The 14,367-nt window shown below is 42.7% G+C and overlaps 1 protein-coding gene and 1 non-coding gene across 9 annotated transcripts in view; both read left to right on the plus strand.

Moving 5' to 3' along the window:
- The window catches only part of pam (peptidylglycine alpha-amidating monooxygenase), a 51,966-nt gene extending 37,906 nt beyond the window's left edge, over positions 1 to 14,060 (plus strand). For 3 of the 8 annotated variants that reach the window (XM_034546934.1, XM_034546935.1, XM_034546938.1), the window contains 11 exons: positions 306 to 435; positions 988 to 1,104; positions 1,242 to 1,314; positions 2,242 to 2,452; positions 4,036 to 4,239; positions 5,369 to 5,484; positions 5,619 to 5,715; positions 5,970 to 6,020; positions 7,363 to 7,590; positions 8,555 to 8,614; positions 10,897 to 14,060. In XM_034546934.1, coding sequence (XP_034402825.1) covers positions 306 to 435; positions 988 to 1,104; positions 1,242 to 1,314; positions 2,242 to 2,452; positions 4,036 to 4,239; positions 5,369 to 5,484; positions 5,619 to 5,715; positions 5,970 to 6,020; positions 7,363 to 7,590; positions 8,555 to 8,614; positions 10,897 to 11,072 — 1,463 coding nt within the window. In that variant the 3' untranslated portion in view covers positions 11,073 to 14,060. The other 5 variants (XR_004610624.1, XR_004610626.1, XR_004610625.1 and 2 more) reach the window with 5 other exon arrangements.
- A 112-nt stretch (positions 14,061 to 14,172) lies between these two features.
- LOC117741024 lies at positions 14,173 to 14,279 on the plus strand. Its single transcript, XR_004610675.1, has one exon. It is a non-coding gene; the product is annotated as a U6 spliceosomal RNA (small nuclear RNA).
- The last annotated feature ends 88 nt before the right edge of the window (positions 14,280 to 14,367 follow it).

Consider the following 14,367-nt stretch of genomic DNA (forward strand, 5'->3'; position numbering starts at 1 on the left):
TACCCTGGGACACGACCTGCACCCTAAAACATGCATTAAAGTAAGGACACACTTTGGGTATAACACATGGATAACTCCGTTATATTGCAATAATAGGACCAGCTTGAGTTGAAATTCTTGATTGACTGATGCTGACATGCTGAAAATCAAAAAGTTTTACAGTATCAACGCAGAGATTTTCCATGGTCTATTTTAAGAAAACAGTAAACATAAATTGCAATAAATCACAATATTGAATTGTAATAACGTGTGTGTGTGTGTGTGTGTGTGTGTGTGTGTGTGTGTGTGTGTGTGTGTGTGTGTAGACTACCACCTGGAGCAGGTCTCAGCGTGGCCCCAGAGTTCCCTCCAGCTGGGGCAGGTCTCAGGACTTGCCCTCGACTCAGATGCTAACTTGGTCATTTTCCACAGAGGGGACCACCACTGGGGTGAAGGGTAAGTGGCTTCACTTATGATATATTAATGTTGGTTAATAATTATTTGATCTGGAGAGATTATTGATCAGTTCAACATGGATATCCAATGACACTGGCAGCTGTTGTGCATGTTAGAATGCACATGGAGCTTGAAGGCGATGGACGTAAATCAAAGGACATTTTCTTATCTATGCTTATTTTATTCTGCACAACAAAAAACTGTAAACTCCCCAAATAAATGCAGCTTTCCAGTACGACGTGGACTTCTACAGATAACAAGAAAACAAGTGTAAGACGTGTGTTGACCCAATCTCTAGACACCTAATCAAGACCAACTTCAATTCTTGACATTCAACATTCTCTGCTGTATTTTCTGAAGCTAAGTAGATAAGCTGTTGTCCATCAGATGACATAATCCATCACTGGCAGACAGCACATACCTGGTTTGAACTACACATGATCAATGTAGCTACTACATTATGAGTGACAGCTGGGTGGATTTAAGGAAAAGAAGTTCAGCTATATGTGGAAACATCTTTCTCTGTGGACCTATAACCAACATTTCTTGTAGCTCTTTCAACAGCCAGGCTAGATACGAGCAGAGGTCCCAAGGTCCCATCCAGCAGTCCACTATTTTGGTTGTGGACTTATCCAAAGGCAACATTCTGAAGGCGTCTGGCAGAGACATGTAAGTTATAGTTTCGTTTGATGTTTTATGAATGCAGTGCTGAGCATGAACTGTTAAAAGCAGGCATTCCTGGTATTGTTGTACATCCTGTATCACCAACAGTGAAACGCTCTTGTAATGAATCTCTGATGTTGCAGGTTTTATATGCCTCATGGAATAACCACAGACAAGGAGAATAACTACTGGGTCACTGATGTGGCTCTTCATCAGGTAATGAGCAGCTGGTCTTCCATCTACACTGAGCATGTCTAATAACTAGAAGCAACTATTACAACAGATTGACAATTCAGTTTATTTTATTGCCATTGTAAAAAACATACAACGAAATAAAGTTGGCAACTCAGTCAGTACAGCAGTAACGGGTAAAAACATTTAAGACATTAAATTTAAGGACATTCTGATTCAAAAACAAGACATTTAAAAATAAATAAAACATAAAAAACACAGACAGCAATGGCTTAAAAGTGAAAGAGTGTCATGTTATTGTCTATTTGTGTCCCCCCGCAGCACTGTCCGGTGTGAGCTGGGTGGGGTGGTGGGTGTGGTGGGGGTGATGGAGGAAACCGCTCTGGGGAAAAAGCTGTTCCTCAGCCTGTTAGTCTGGGTTTTAATAGTCCTGAGTCTTCTTCCTGATGGCATTGGATCAAACAGAGAGCCCCGGATGTGTAATGTCTGTGTAAATGTTTCTGGCTTTCTTCTGGAGGCGGCCGCATACACGGTGTCCAGGTCAGGGAGGGTAACTCTCACAATCCTCTGTGCGGTTCTAACCACCCGGGCCAGGTCCCTCCTGTTCTCCACACAGTAAAGCACTGGCAGATGATGCTTTCTATCACACTTCTGTAGAAGTTAACCAGAAGTGTGGGGGGCAGGCCAGCTTGTTTCAGCCCTCAGGAAGAAGAGCCTTTTTTTTAAAGTAGGTCTGATGTGGATGTATTCAGAACAGATGAAATCTATAAACAGCTCTGGTTTGGGTTAGGGTCCATCCTGAGTTCTTCCTGATCTGATGTCGTATGTGTACAGATTGTAACGCCCTCTGAGGATAATATGGGATTTGTGATTTTGGGCTCTACAAAATAAACAGAATTGAATGAACACGTAAACAACCAGCACTAATGAAGTCCTTCTGTCAATCACTAGGTGTTAAAGGTGAGCAGTGATGGCAGAGACAGACTGCTGCTGGCACTCGGAGAGCCCTTCACACCAGGAAGTGACAACCAGCACTTCTGCCAGCCCACCGATGTGGCTGTGGACACGGAGACGGGAGCCATCTTTGTTTCTGATGGCTACTGCAACAACAGGATCCTCAAGTTCTCAGCTGAGGGCAAATACCTGTCTCATTGGGGTGCAGGTAGGAATCTACACACGCGCGCGCGCACACACACACAATTTTTAGTTTTTTATAATACAGATATTCAGTGTCAGTCACTCACTCTCTCACTCACTCTCTCACTCACTCTCTCACTCTCTCTCACTCTCTTTCACTCTCTCACTCACTCTCTCACACAACCACTCTCTCACTCTCTCTCTCTTTCACTCACTCTCTTTCTCACACAATCTCTCTCTCACTCACTCTCTCTCACTCACTCACTCTCTCACTCTCTCACTCACTCTCTCTCTCACTCACTCACTCACTTACTCACTCTCTCACTCACTCACTCTCTCTCTCTCTCTCTCTTTCTCTAACCAAAACTCTCTCTCTCTCTCTCTCTCTCTCTCTCTAACCAAAACTCTCTCTCTCTCTCTCTCTTTCTCTAACCAAAACTCTCTCTCTCTCTCTCTCTCTCTCTCTCTCTCTCTCTAACCAAAACTCTCTCTCTCTCTCTCTCTCTCTCTCTCTAACCAAAACTCTCTCTCTCTCTCTCTCTCTCTCTCTCTCTCTCTAACCAAAACTCTCTCTCTCTCTCTCTCTCTCTCTCTCTCTCTCTCTCTCTAACCAAACTCAAAAAGCCAGAGGTAACTTAAATCAATGGTTGGCAGACACAATATGATTTCCATAGGTTGAAGTCTGTCCTCTAGGGGGAGCCCTCCTCTTTTCAACATCTAAAACAATAAAACATGATGCAGTGCCATATTAGGCTTTTGTGATCCACTCCTGATATTATAATGCGTATGTGCTTATCTCTCAGGCATGTGCAATATTTACAAACCGCAACCACCACGCTGGTATTGTGTTCACCTGGTCAGTGTGTGTGTGAGTCGTCATGCATAATGTATCACTGGAGAGTTGGTTTTGTTTATATTTATGTCGGTCTGTGGACAGATCTTGTCCTGTAATAACATGGCGCGTTAATAACTGTTAGATGCAGGTGTGTAGTTGAGGCAGGCAGAGCACTGCTTGTGTTTTACAAAGGAACCCTATGGTGAACAGCTTTAATACTTTAAAAAAATATTTCTATATTTTAAAATACTACTGCTTCTGTATACTTTGAGCTCCAGACTCAATTTAAACTTTAAACAGATGACAACATGTTTTAATTATTAAAGTGTAATTCAGCTTTTTTAATTCTTTGTTTAAGTTTCCTGACATTTTCAGATTGTTTTTATTAGATTATAATGGGTGTGTATTGGAAGCACTAGACTGAGACAGCAGAGGATCTTAACAATTTTCACTCTTCATGCATCATTTTTGTCAAAATGTGCACATCTTGTGCTGGTTAAAGACATATTACTATGGAATCCAACAGACTGAAGCCTAACCAAAACACATTTCAACTCACTCGTACAATATCTAAGCAATAGGAGCTACAGTTTGAATCAGGAATAACAAGGCTTCGTATTGTTGTTGCACTATTTCCCAAGAATGGTGACTAAAGTACATCTTATGTTAGCTGCCCTTCAGTGCCAGATAATACTAAAATAGGCCGGTACTTTTTCATCAATCTCTTTACATGTATTGCTCCCATAAATGATGTCTTATTTTTCTGACTACAGGCTCGTCAGACAGGAAGAGGCGCATCCCGTTCCAAATCCCCCACAGCCTGGTGTTCCTTCCTGACAGACAGGAAGTGTGTGTGGCCGACAGGGACAACGGGCGTATCCAGTGCTTCATCGCCCAGACTGGAGAGTTCATCAAGGAAATAAAGAAGGAGGAGTTTGGAGGGCAGGTGTTTGCCATCGCCTACAGCCCTGCTGGAGGTGAGTTCACCAGGAACAACCCTAGAAGATAATCACAATGACATCATCATGGGACAAAAACACAGGCATATTATGAATTGCATAATGGAAAATGTTTTGTGAGCCAATACTTAAGGGTAAAAGTTGAGATATCTCAGCTAGAAATGCTAGAAAACGCCTTTTAAAGTGCCAAACTTTTGTGTACACAAACACTGTTGTCACATGACGCCCAGAGGTGAGCTCGCCTCTTCTCCCCTGTATCGATTGCTTTCTTTTTGTACGTTCTTTACTCCTCTGAATATAGAGAGTGTCCGCCCCAGAAACTTCTCTTGGACACCTTTTTTCCAGCTCAGCTCTCCTGCTGTCATACTCCCAGCTGGTGGTTGGTCTCTATGGTCGTCCCCCTTTAGCCCCCTTTAGCTCTGGCTGGTTGACGTGGATGCATCACAGACACCACAACTCGGGTATCATGTGTTGTCCTCGTGCATTATTTAAACATTCTCCTATTTTGAATGATGAACTACTCGGCTATCAGAGGAGCCCCCAAAACAGATAACATTGCCATCTGAAAGGGTTGAGTTATGTTCAGGATCATATTAACGTTCTGGTTATGTTGTGGATGTGCTGTGAACACACCACCAGCTCACGGCATATGGCAGCACCTGGCCCATCACAATGTTCTTCCCAGCTGGTTTTAAACACTTGAATAATGGAATATTGCTTTGACTGTAAAGGTTAAATGTTTGTGATTTGACTAAACTCAATGCTGCATCGTTTAGGTCAAATGGACCACACAATCACATCAAATGGTTAACTCCTTAGCGATAGGTAAACCTGACTCGTACATAAGAATGTCAAGTTTGGTCTAGATTTGCAAAATGCTTTGAAAAAGATCAAATTCAGGCAGCAATACTTTTTGATTTGGAGAAATGGATGCATTAGTGTATGGCAGGATCCCTGTCAGTCATACCAGGTAGATAATCATTGAACATATCTTTCATCAGCATCGTGTTAACTTGTTTGGTCAGAGCTTGAATATCACATCCATTCAAATGTAGAAGTCCTGCACTCCAGCTTTAGTCAAGGATGCCCTTCAAAGTGTGTGTGTGTGTGTGTGTGCGTGTGTGTGTGTATGTGTGTGTGTGTGAAGATGGCTTTATTTTTGCAGTAAATGGGGAATCTCCATATCGCTCAACTCCACTCAGAGGGTTTGTAATAGATTATTCAACCATGGATATTGTGGATACCTTCAACCCAGAAAAAAAGGTAATCGCACACACACACTTAATGCCTACCTTCTGAACTCACATGTACTGTACCCAGACCATTGGGACTTTGGAATGGTGATCTTTTTTGTTGCCTAAACTTTGACATTACGCTGTATTTTCCTTCAATTGCAGGAGTTTAAAATGCCTCACGACATAGTTGAAAGCAGCGATGGTAGCGTCTTTGTCGGGGATGCAGGAAGTAAATCAGTCTTCAAGTTCACCTCTGAGAGTAAGCTTAGTTTCATTAAGCCTATGATTAATCTAAACTATTTATTGTTATTTTGTGCAGAATCCATCTTAACTTGTGTTTGCGTTAAGTAAAATTCACTATTGTAGATGTTGGTGAGAATAGAGAAATGTTTGTCCTTTTTGTTGTGACTTTTCAGATGAATTGTACCTGTAATTTAACTTTATAGTTTTATTAACCTGCACCACCACTGGATTAAAAAGAAATACTGTGATTTATTTATTTTAATTTTCCAGAGTTACATCGCTCTGTCAAGAAAGCTGGAATTGAGGTGCAAGAACTTGATGGTAAGTAATTTTGAGTTTAACAGCGGGGTCGTCCTTCAATCAGGATCGGCGGTTTGATTCCCGGCTCAGCTAGTCCATGTTGATGTGTCCTTGGGCAAGACACTTAACAATGTTAAGCAATGTTAGTCCTGGTGGACAGGTGGTACCTTGACAGGTGGTACCTTGCATGGTAGCTCCTCCCATCAGTGTGTGAATGTTAGTTAGTCCTGATGGACAGGTGGTACCTTTCATGGTAGCTCCTCCCATCAGTGTGTGAATGTTAGTTAGTCCTGATGGACAGGTGGTACCTTGCATGGTAGCTCCTCCCATCAGTGTATGAATGTTAGTTAGTCCTGATGGACAGGTGGTACCTTTCATGGTAGCTCCTCCCATCAGTGTGTGAATGTTAGTTAGTCCTGATGGACAGGTGGTACCTTGCATGGTAGCTCCTCCCATCAGTGTATGAATGTTAGTTAGTCCTGATGGACAGGTGGTACCTTGCATGGTAGCTCCTCCCATCAGTGTGTGAATGTTAGTTAGTCCTGATGGACAGGTGGTACCTTACATGGTAGCTCCTCCCATCAGTGTATGAATGTTAGATAGTCCTGATGGACAGGTGGTACCTTGCATGGTAGCTCCTCCCATCAGTGTATGAATGTTAGTTAGTCCTGATGGACAGGTGGTACCTTGCATGGTAGCTCCTCCCATCAGTGTATGAATGTGAATGTGCCTTGATTGGTCGCTATATAAGTCCAGTTACCATTTAAACAATACTTACTGACTGACTGAAGTAGAAAAATTAGGAATGTAGGCTGTATGTACAGTATGTAGGTGTAATATAGATGTGTTTGTGGTTGTTTTTGTTTAGTAAAGATCTTTGCAATATGACCTCTTGCATATGAAAGTAATTAACAAAAGTAGAATTGTTTACCAAAGTTGGGCAATAGGCCATGTTGTGTCTTTATCATTTGCACTACTGGCATATTAGTAAAGATGGTCAGTGTGCAGTTGGAGCAAGAGACAGTGTGTAGTCACAGATGTTAATATGAAAGTGACAATAACTTTTATTTTGCCTTGGAAGTTGATAGTGAAGTAAAGAAAGTGTTATTATCATTCTAAAATGTAGTTAAGTAAAGTGCGTAATCTGACTTTTGAAGCATAACTTGATTTTCCCCGTTTCAACTCTGTGTCACTCTTTCCACCCTTGATGAGTTTGCATTCCTGATTTTCTTAGGGTTAGAGTTTTTGAGTTAAAAAAAATGAGAATTAGCTTTTTATCCACAGAGAACAAACTAATTTTTAAAAAGAAATAAGAAATCATGGACTGTAAACCCTGTTAATCACAACGTTTCTCTCTGTATAGAAATAGAGGCATTTGTCCGAACTAAGGTGAGGTCGGAGCACAACATGTCAAAGACAGCAGCCATCCAAGAGAAGCAGACGGTGTCTCTCCAGCCTGAACCACAGGAGGAGGAGAAGAAGAAGCCAATCAGAGGGCAGGGTGTCCTCCCAGCTATCATCACCACCCTGCTGCTCGTCCCACTGCTGCTCGTCATGTCAGTTGGAGTCTTCGTCTGCTGGAGAAAAAACAGTATGTATGACATTTAACAACACCTACATATATATTACATTACATGTCATTTAGACTTACAATAAGTGCATTAAACCATGAGTCCAAACTCAGAACAACAAGAATCAAGCAAGTACAATTTCTTCAATAACGTTAAACTACAAAGTGCTATCGGTAAGGGACATTTAAGTGCTGCTAAAGTGCTACTACGGCGCTACCTTCCCTAATATGGATATCATTTTAATGAAACCATATTAGGCCACAAAAGAGTCTTTTGTTTAGAACAATTAAGAATATGATGTTTTGAGGAAAGCAGGGCAGTCCTGTTCCAGAAGGTCCAGGACATTGAGAGTGGAAGGCCTCTTGTCACCAGACTACACAGCTCGTCAACATGTTGCTATTTATTTGTTGTATTGGTTGTATAGAAAAGCATCTATTTTAAGTAGCGCCCTCCATTTTAATATTAACATCCCCGAACAGAGACAATAATTTAGTCTCAGCATGATAAACAGAAATGTTGCATTATAATGCACATACGCATTATAATGTCATTTTTGTTGTCAATATTTTTATCATGTGTTACAATTTAGTCATAAAATAAAAGGGCGCCTCCTGGCTGTTAATGTGTGTGATGTGCGTGTTGGAGCTGGTCTGGTAACTATGGTTACGAAAGAAGAATTTGTCGCCATGGTGACAAAATAGTGTTTTTCAGACCACAAGTTTCCGTGTTCAGTGGTGCATTCATAGGCTCAGAGAATCTCATGTTAAGGGCAGTGTTCAGTGGTGCATTCATAGGCTCAGATAATCTCATGTTAAGGGCAGTGTTCAGTGGTGCATTCATAGGCTCAGAGAATCTCATGTTAAGGGCAGTGTTCAGTGAATGCTAAACACAGTACCTGCTGCCCTGCCTTGTATAATTTGATATATTTGTACTCACAATATTTGCTCAGCATTCATCTTATTATTGAATATTGTTTGTTTGCAGACGCATGTGAGGTGAAGACTGAACCCAGTTCTGTGGGAGGGATCTTGGGAAGAATAAGAGGTATGTCATTTAACATAAAAAAATATAACGCCTTTTTCCCAATGAATCCTGTCTCATCGCCCCTTGTGACCTGATTCTGAGTCTCAGTCCTGACAATTGTGCTACTATAATGCATAAAGTTGGTGGTTTGCCAGTCGGCCACCACCAGTTCTTTGGTTTTCCCTGAGTTGATCCGGTCCTGCTGGTACCAGAAATAAAACCCATCACTCCCACAGTGCTTCCAGCCCTTTCCAGGTGAGAGAGGCATCTGTAGAACACCAGGTTGGTAGGCGACCTGAGGTGGGTCCATTGATGGCTTACCAGGGGGAGAAGATGGACCAGCCTCTCCAGGGTCTTCATCAGCTGTGATGTCAGGACTATCGGCCTGTAGCTGTTGAGGTCCTTGGGGTGCGGTGTACCACGCAGGATGTTTACAGGGGTGCAGCAGCAAGGAGGACCTGATGGGGGGAGGGGATCACATCTGTTAAAGAATGAGTTTGGATCATTTACCCTCTTTGGTCCCCCACAGGCTGGATGTGGGGATGTTCTCCAGGTAAAGCCATGGGCAGTCTGTGTGAACTATAGATAATGTTCTCCATCTCCAGGTAAAGCTGTGTCTGTGTGAACTATAGATAATGTTCTCCATCTCCAGGTAAAGCTGTGTCTGTGTGAACTGTAGATAATGTTCTCCGTTCTCCGTCTCTAGGTAAAGCCATGGGCAGTCTGTGTGAACTATAGATAATGTTCTCCATCTCCAGGTAAAGCTGTGTCTGTGTGAACTGTAGATAATGTTCTCCGTTCTCCGTCTCCAGGTAAAGCTGTGTCTGTGAACTGTAGATAATGTTCTCCGTTCTCCGTCTCCAGGTAAAGCTGTGTCTGTGTGAACTGTAGATAATGTTCTCCGTTCTCCGTCTCCAGGTAAAGCTGTGTCTGTGTGAACTGTAGATAATGTTCTCCGTTCTCCGTCTCTAGGTAAAGCCATGGGCAGTCTGTGTGAACTATAGATAATGTTCTCCATCTCCAGGTAAAGCTGTGTCTGTGTGAACTGTAGATAATGTTCTCCGTTCTCCGTCTCCAGGTAAAGCTGTGTCTGTGAACTGTAGATAATGTTCTCCGTTCTCCGTCTCCAGGTAAAGCTGTGTCTGTGTGAACTGTAGATAATGTTCTCCGTTCTCCGTCTCTAGGTAAAGCTGTGTCTGTGTGAACTATAGATAATGTTCTCCATCTCCAGGTAAAGCTGTGTCTGTGTGAACTGTAGATAATGTTCTCCGTTCTCTGTCTCCAGGTAAAGCTGTGTCTGTGTGAACTATAGATAATGTTCTCCGTTCTCTGTCTCCAGGTAAAGCTGTGTCTGTGTGAACTGTAGATAATGTTCTCCGTTCTCCGTCTCCAGGTAAAGCTGTGTCTGTGTGAACTGTAGATAATGTTCTCCGTTCTCCGTCTCCAGGTAAAGCTGTGTCTGTGTGAACTGTAGATAATGTTCTCCGTTCTCCGTCTCCAGGTAAAGCCATGGGCAGTCTGTGTGAACTATAGATAATGTTCTCCATCTCCAGGTAAAGCTGTGTCTGTGTGAACTATAGATAATGTTCTCCGTTCTCTGTCTCCAGGTAAAGCTGTGTCTGTGTGAACTATAGATAATGTTCTCCGTTCTCTGTCTCCAGGTAAAGCTGTGTCTGTGTGAACTATAGATAATGTTCTCCGTTCTCTGTCTCCAGGTAAAGCTGTGTCTGTGTGAACTGTAGATAATGTTCTCCGTTCTCCGTCTCTAGGTAAAGCCATGGGCAGTCTGTGTGAACTATAGATAATGTTCTCCATCTCCAGGTAAAGCTGTGTCTGTGTGAACTGTAGATAATGTTCTCCGTTCTCCGTCTCCAGGTAAAGCTGTGTCTGTGAACTGTAGATAATGTTCTCCGTTCTCCGTCTCCAGGTAAAGCTGTGTCTGTGTGAACTGTAGATAATGTTCTCCGTTCTCCGTCTCTAGGTAAAGCCATGGGCAGTCTGTGTGAACTATAGATAATGTTCTCCATCTCCAGGTAAAGCTGTGTCTGTGTGAACTGTAGATAATGTTCTCCGTTCTCCATCTCCAGGTAAAGCTGTGTCTGTGTGAACTATAGATAATGTTCTCCGTTCTCTGTCTCCAGGTAAAGCTGTGTCTGTGTGAACTGTAGATAATGTTCTCCGTTCTCCGTCTCCAGGTAAAGCTGTGTCTGTGTGAACTGTAGATAATGTTCTCCGTTCTCCGTCTCCAGGTAAAGCTGTGTCTGTGTGAACTATAGATAATGTTCTCCGTTCTCTGTCTCCAGGTAAAGCCGTGGGCGGTCTGAACCTGGGGAACTTCTTCGCCTCCCATAAGGGTTACAGCCGCCAGGGCTTCGACCAGCTGAGCACTGAAGGCAGCGACCAGGAGCGGAACAACAGCAGCGACTCTGAGAACGAGGAGTACTCCGCTCTGCCGGTTCCTCCTGCGTCCTCCTCCTAGACGCTAACACGCTAACACGCTGCTAGCATTGCCAAGAGTTATCTTCTTCATCATTTGTGTAACTGTTGTGTTAGCTGCCAATCGTATTGTTTATATATTTAAAAATATGTTGTACATACAGATAATTTAGCATCATTTGGACAATTTATTGAATCCTTATTTAATTAATGTCGATACAGCCACATATCACTGACAGATTGTTTCCCCTAATCAAACTTTAGTGAAATTATCAGCACAATCCGCTGGACCGATGTTAATGTGTGCTGTCAGATTCAGCCTTAAGACCAGAATCAAGATTCTTTTTTAAATCTATAGTCTGGAAATAAGTGATGTTGTATTGTAAACAAAGATCTGAGGCCATTGCCCGTTGTTTTGACTTTAACTTCTACCAAACTTCACAAAATAACTTGATGTCATAGCAACCTGTTTGAAGACCTCCGGGGCTCTGTTGTCATGGCGACATGATGAGCAGCACACGCAGCACTGTGACGGCTTTCTTCCTCACGATGACGTTGGCTTCATCCGTCTGTTTTCCCGGTGCACAGGGCACATTTTCTGATTTGTAAAGATCAGAAAATGATTTTTCATTCACACAAAAGTATCAACAAGTGTTGCTTTCAAGGTAACCAGGTCATCTGGACGCTAGGAGGTTCTTTACACCAGAGTTTATACGAGGGACACCTGAATGCAGCGGGAGGTCCAGACACAAATCAGATTTCCTTTATGAACCAGCCGCCAGCTGTGGTGCCTTTCTGTTATTGGCTCAGCTGTTTCACAGAGATTTGATTGATGGGATATATTGATCCCACTCTGATCCACCAGTAGTGAGTCCTGAGATGTTCCTCAGTGTGCTGCTCACTGCTCCTCTAAGACAGTGAGGTGGTCCTGAGATGTTCCTCAGTGTGCTGCTCACTGCTCCTCTAAGACAGTGAGGTGGTCCTGAGATGTTCCTCAGTGTGCTGCTCACTGCTCCTCTAAGACAGTGAGGTGGTCCTGAGATGTTCCTCAGTGTGCTGCTCACTGCTCCTCTAAGACAGTGAGGTGGTCCTGAGATGTTCCTCAGTGTGCTGCTCACTGCTCCTCTAAGACAGTGAGGTGGTCCTGAGATGTTCCTCAGTGTGCTGCTCACTGCTCCTCTAAGACAGTGAGGTGGTCCTGAGATGTTCCTCAGTGTGCTGCTCACTGCTCCTCTAAGACAGTGAGGTGGTCCTGAGATGTTCCTCAGTGTGCTGCTCACTGCTCCTCTAAGACAGTGAGGTGGTCCTGAGATGTTCCTCAGTGTGCTGCTCACTGCTCCTCTAAGACAGTGAGGTGGTCCTGAGATGTTCCTCAGTGTGCTGCTCACTGCTCCTCTAAGACAGTGAGGTGGTCCTGAGATGTTCCTCAGTGTGCTGCTCACTGCTCCTCTAAGACAGTGAGGTGGTCCTGAGATGTTCCTCAGTGTGCTGCTCACTGCTCCTCTAAGACAGTGAGGTGGTCCTGAGATGTTCCTTAGTGTGCTGCTCACTGCTCCTCTAAGACAGTGAGGTGGTCCTGAGATGTTCCTTAGTGTGCTGCTCACTGCTCCTCTAAGACAGTGAGGTGGTCCTGAGATGTTCCTTAGTGTGCTGCTCACTGCTCCTCTAAGACAGTGAGGTGGTCCTGAGATGTTCCTTAGTGTGCTGCTCACTGCTCCTCTAAGACAGTGAGGTGGTCCTGAGATGTTCCTTAGTGTGCTGCTCACTGCTCCTCTAAGACGGAGCCCTCAGGAAACAACTGGAAGCTCCTGCTGTTGATCTTCAGTGTTTTAGTTCAGTCAGAACGGGACATGATTATTAATTATGGATTATTCATTGTGATTTTAGCTTTACAGGACAAATGCATCCTTACTTCCATCTCTCACATGGACTAAAGCAACGCACATGGCATTAGTTGAGTCGGATCGTTGTCATTTTGTGCCTTTTTACTTTTGTATTTTTTTCAGCACCAAAACGTTCCACGAGAGCAGCTGCTTGTAGAGCGTGTACTATATTGATCGCTCTTCCATGCACGTGAACAGAAAAGGGATAATATTACATGTATATTTATGTCTGTGTGTGTGTGTGTATGTGCACGATGCCAATCAAAACAGCCAAGTGTCAAGCACTGAAACTATTAAATCAAACTTCCAACAATTTGAAGAAACAACATGAATTGATAAATAGTTGCTACATTAATGTTGAAACTTAACGGAACCATGTCGGCCGGTTGGGGAGGTTTTAGCTCCTTACCAACAATAATTGTATATATCTTTCCAAATGCAAACTCTCAAAACATACTTGGGTTGAGTAAACTCAAAGCAAGAACATTATTGTTTAATAATGCAGTAACAATCTGCACTGCATGGCTTCATATTGTAGGGCTGAAACCAAACCAAACACATTCTCATTGATCCGGCACAAAGTATTTTAAAGTGTTCATCTTCATTCCCCTGAGCACAAATTTAAATGTAAAAATATCTTGTTTTACCATCAAAATATACTTCTGATATAGAAAACTAGCAAATATTCAGATTTGAGAAGCTGGAACCAGTTTTTTTAATTGTTGCTTAAATGATAATATAAATGATTCATTAATATAAAAATAGTTGCAGAGGAATGTAGACACAGACTGTAGACTGAACAGACTGAAAGCATTCTGTCCATGAAGATAATCCTCAATATTAATGCTCCGCATATTAAAAATACACAGACACAAAGATGGTGTGAAGAGTATGTTGCTTGCCAAATCAGTTTAATTCTGTATCCTCAGGTTTCATTTCATTACATGACCTATATTTACATTTCATCATGTATTTCTATCAATATCTATTATAGCGACCATATCTGTATTTGTCATACACTTTGTATGAATAATTTCCTAAATGGCATGCGTGCGCTTTCTGATATTTATTTTGACACACTGGTTTTGCTGCAAGAGTACTATTTTCAGTAACTGTTATTTGTGTAATAAAGTATCTGCAAAGCATCACCGTGTTGTATTTATTAGAATATATTGTGGCATCTGTAAACAATCTCCGCCTTTGAGGGAGGATGAGCATGCAGCCATACCCATAAGCGTTTTAATCAAACATCATCATAATGTGCTTGCTAAGGCAGCACATATAATAAATTGGAAACGATACAGAGAAGATTAGCATGGCCCCTGCAGATGGATGACACGCAAATTCGTGAAGCGTTCCACATTTTGGGTGTGAATGTGAGAGTGAATGGTTGTATGTCCCTACATGTGCCCTCGATGGACTGGCGGCCTGTCCAGGGTGTCCCCTGCCTTCGCC

This window comes from Cyclopterus lumpus, chromosome 12, assembly GCF_009769545.1.
Source record: "Cyclopterus lumpus isolate fCycLum1 chromosome 12, fCycLum1.pri, whole genome shotgun sequence".
Taxonomy (NCBI): domain Eukaryota; kingdom Metazoa; phylum Chordata; class Actinopteri; order Perciformes; family Cyclopteridae; genus Cyclopterus; species Cyclopterus lumpus.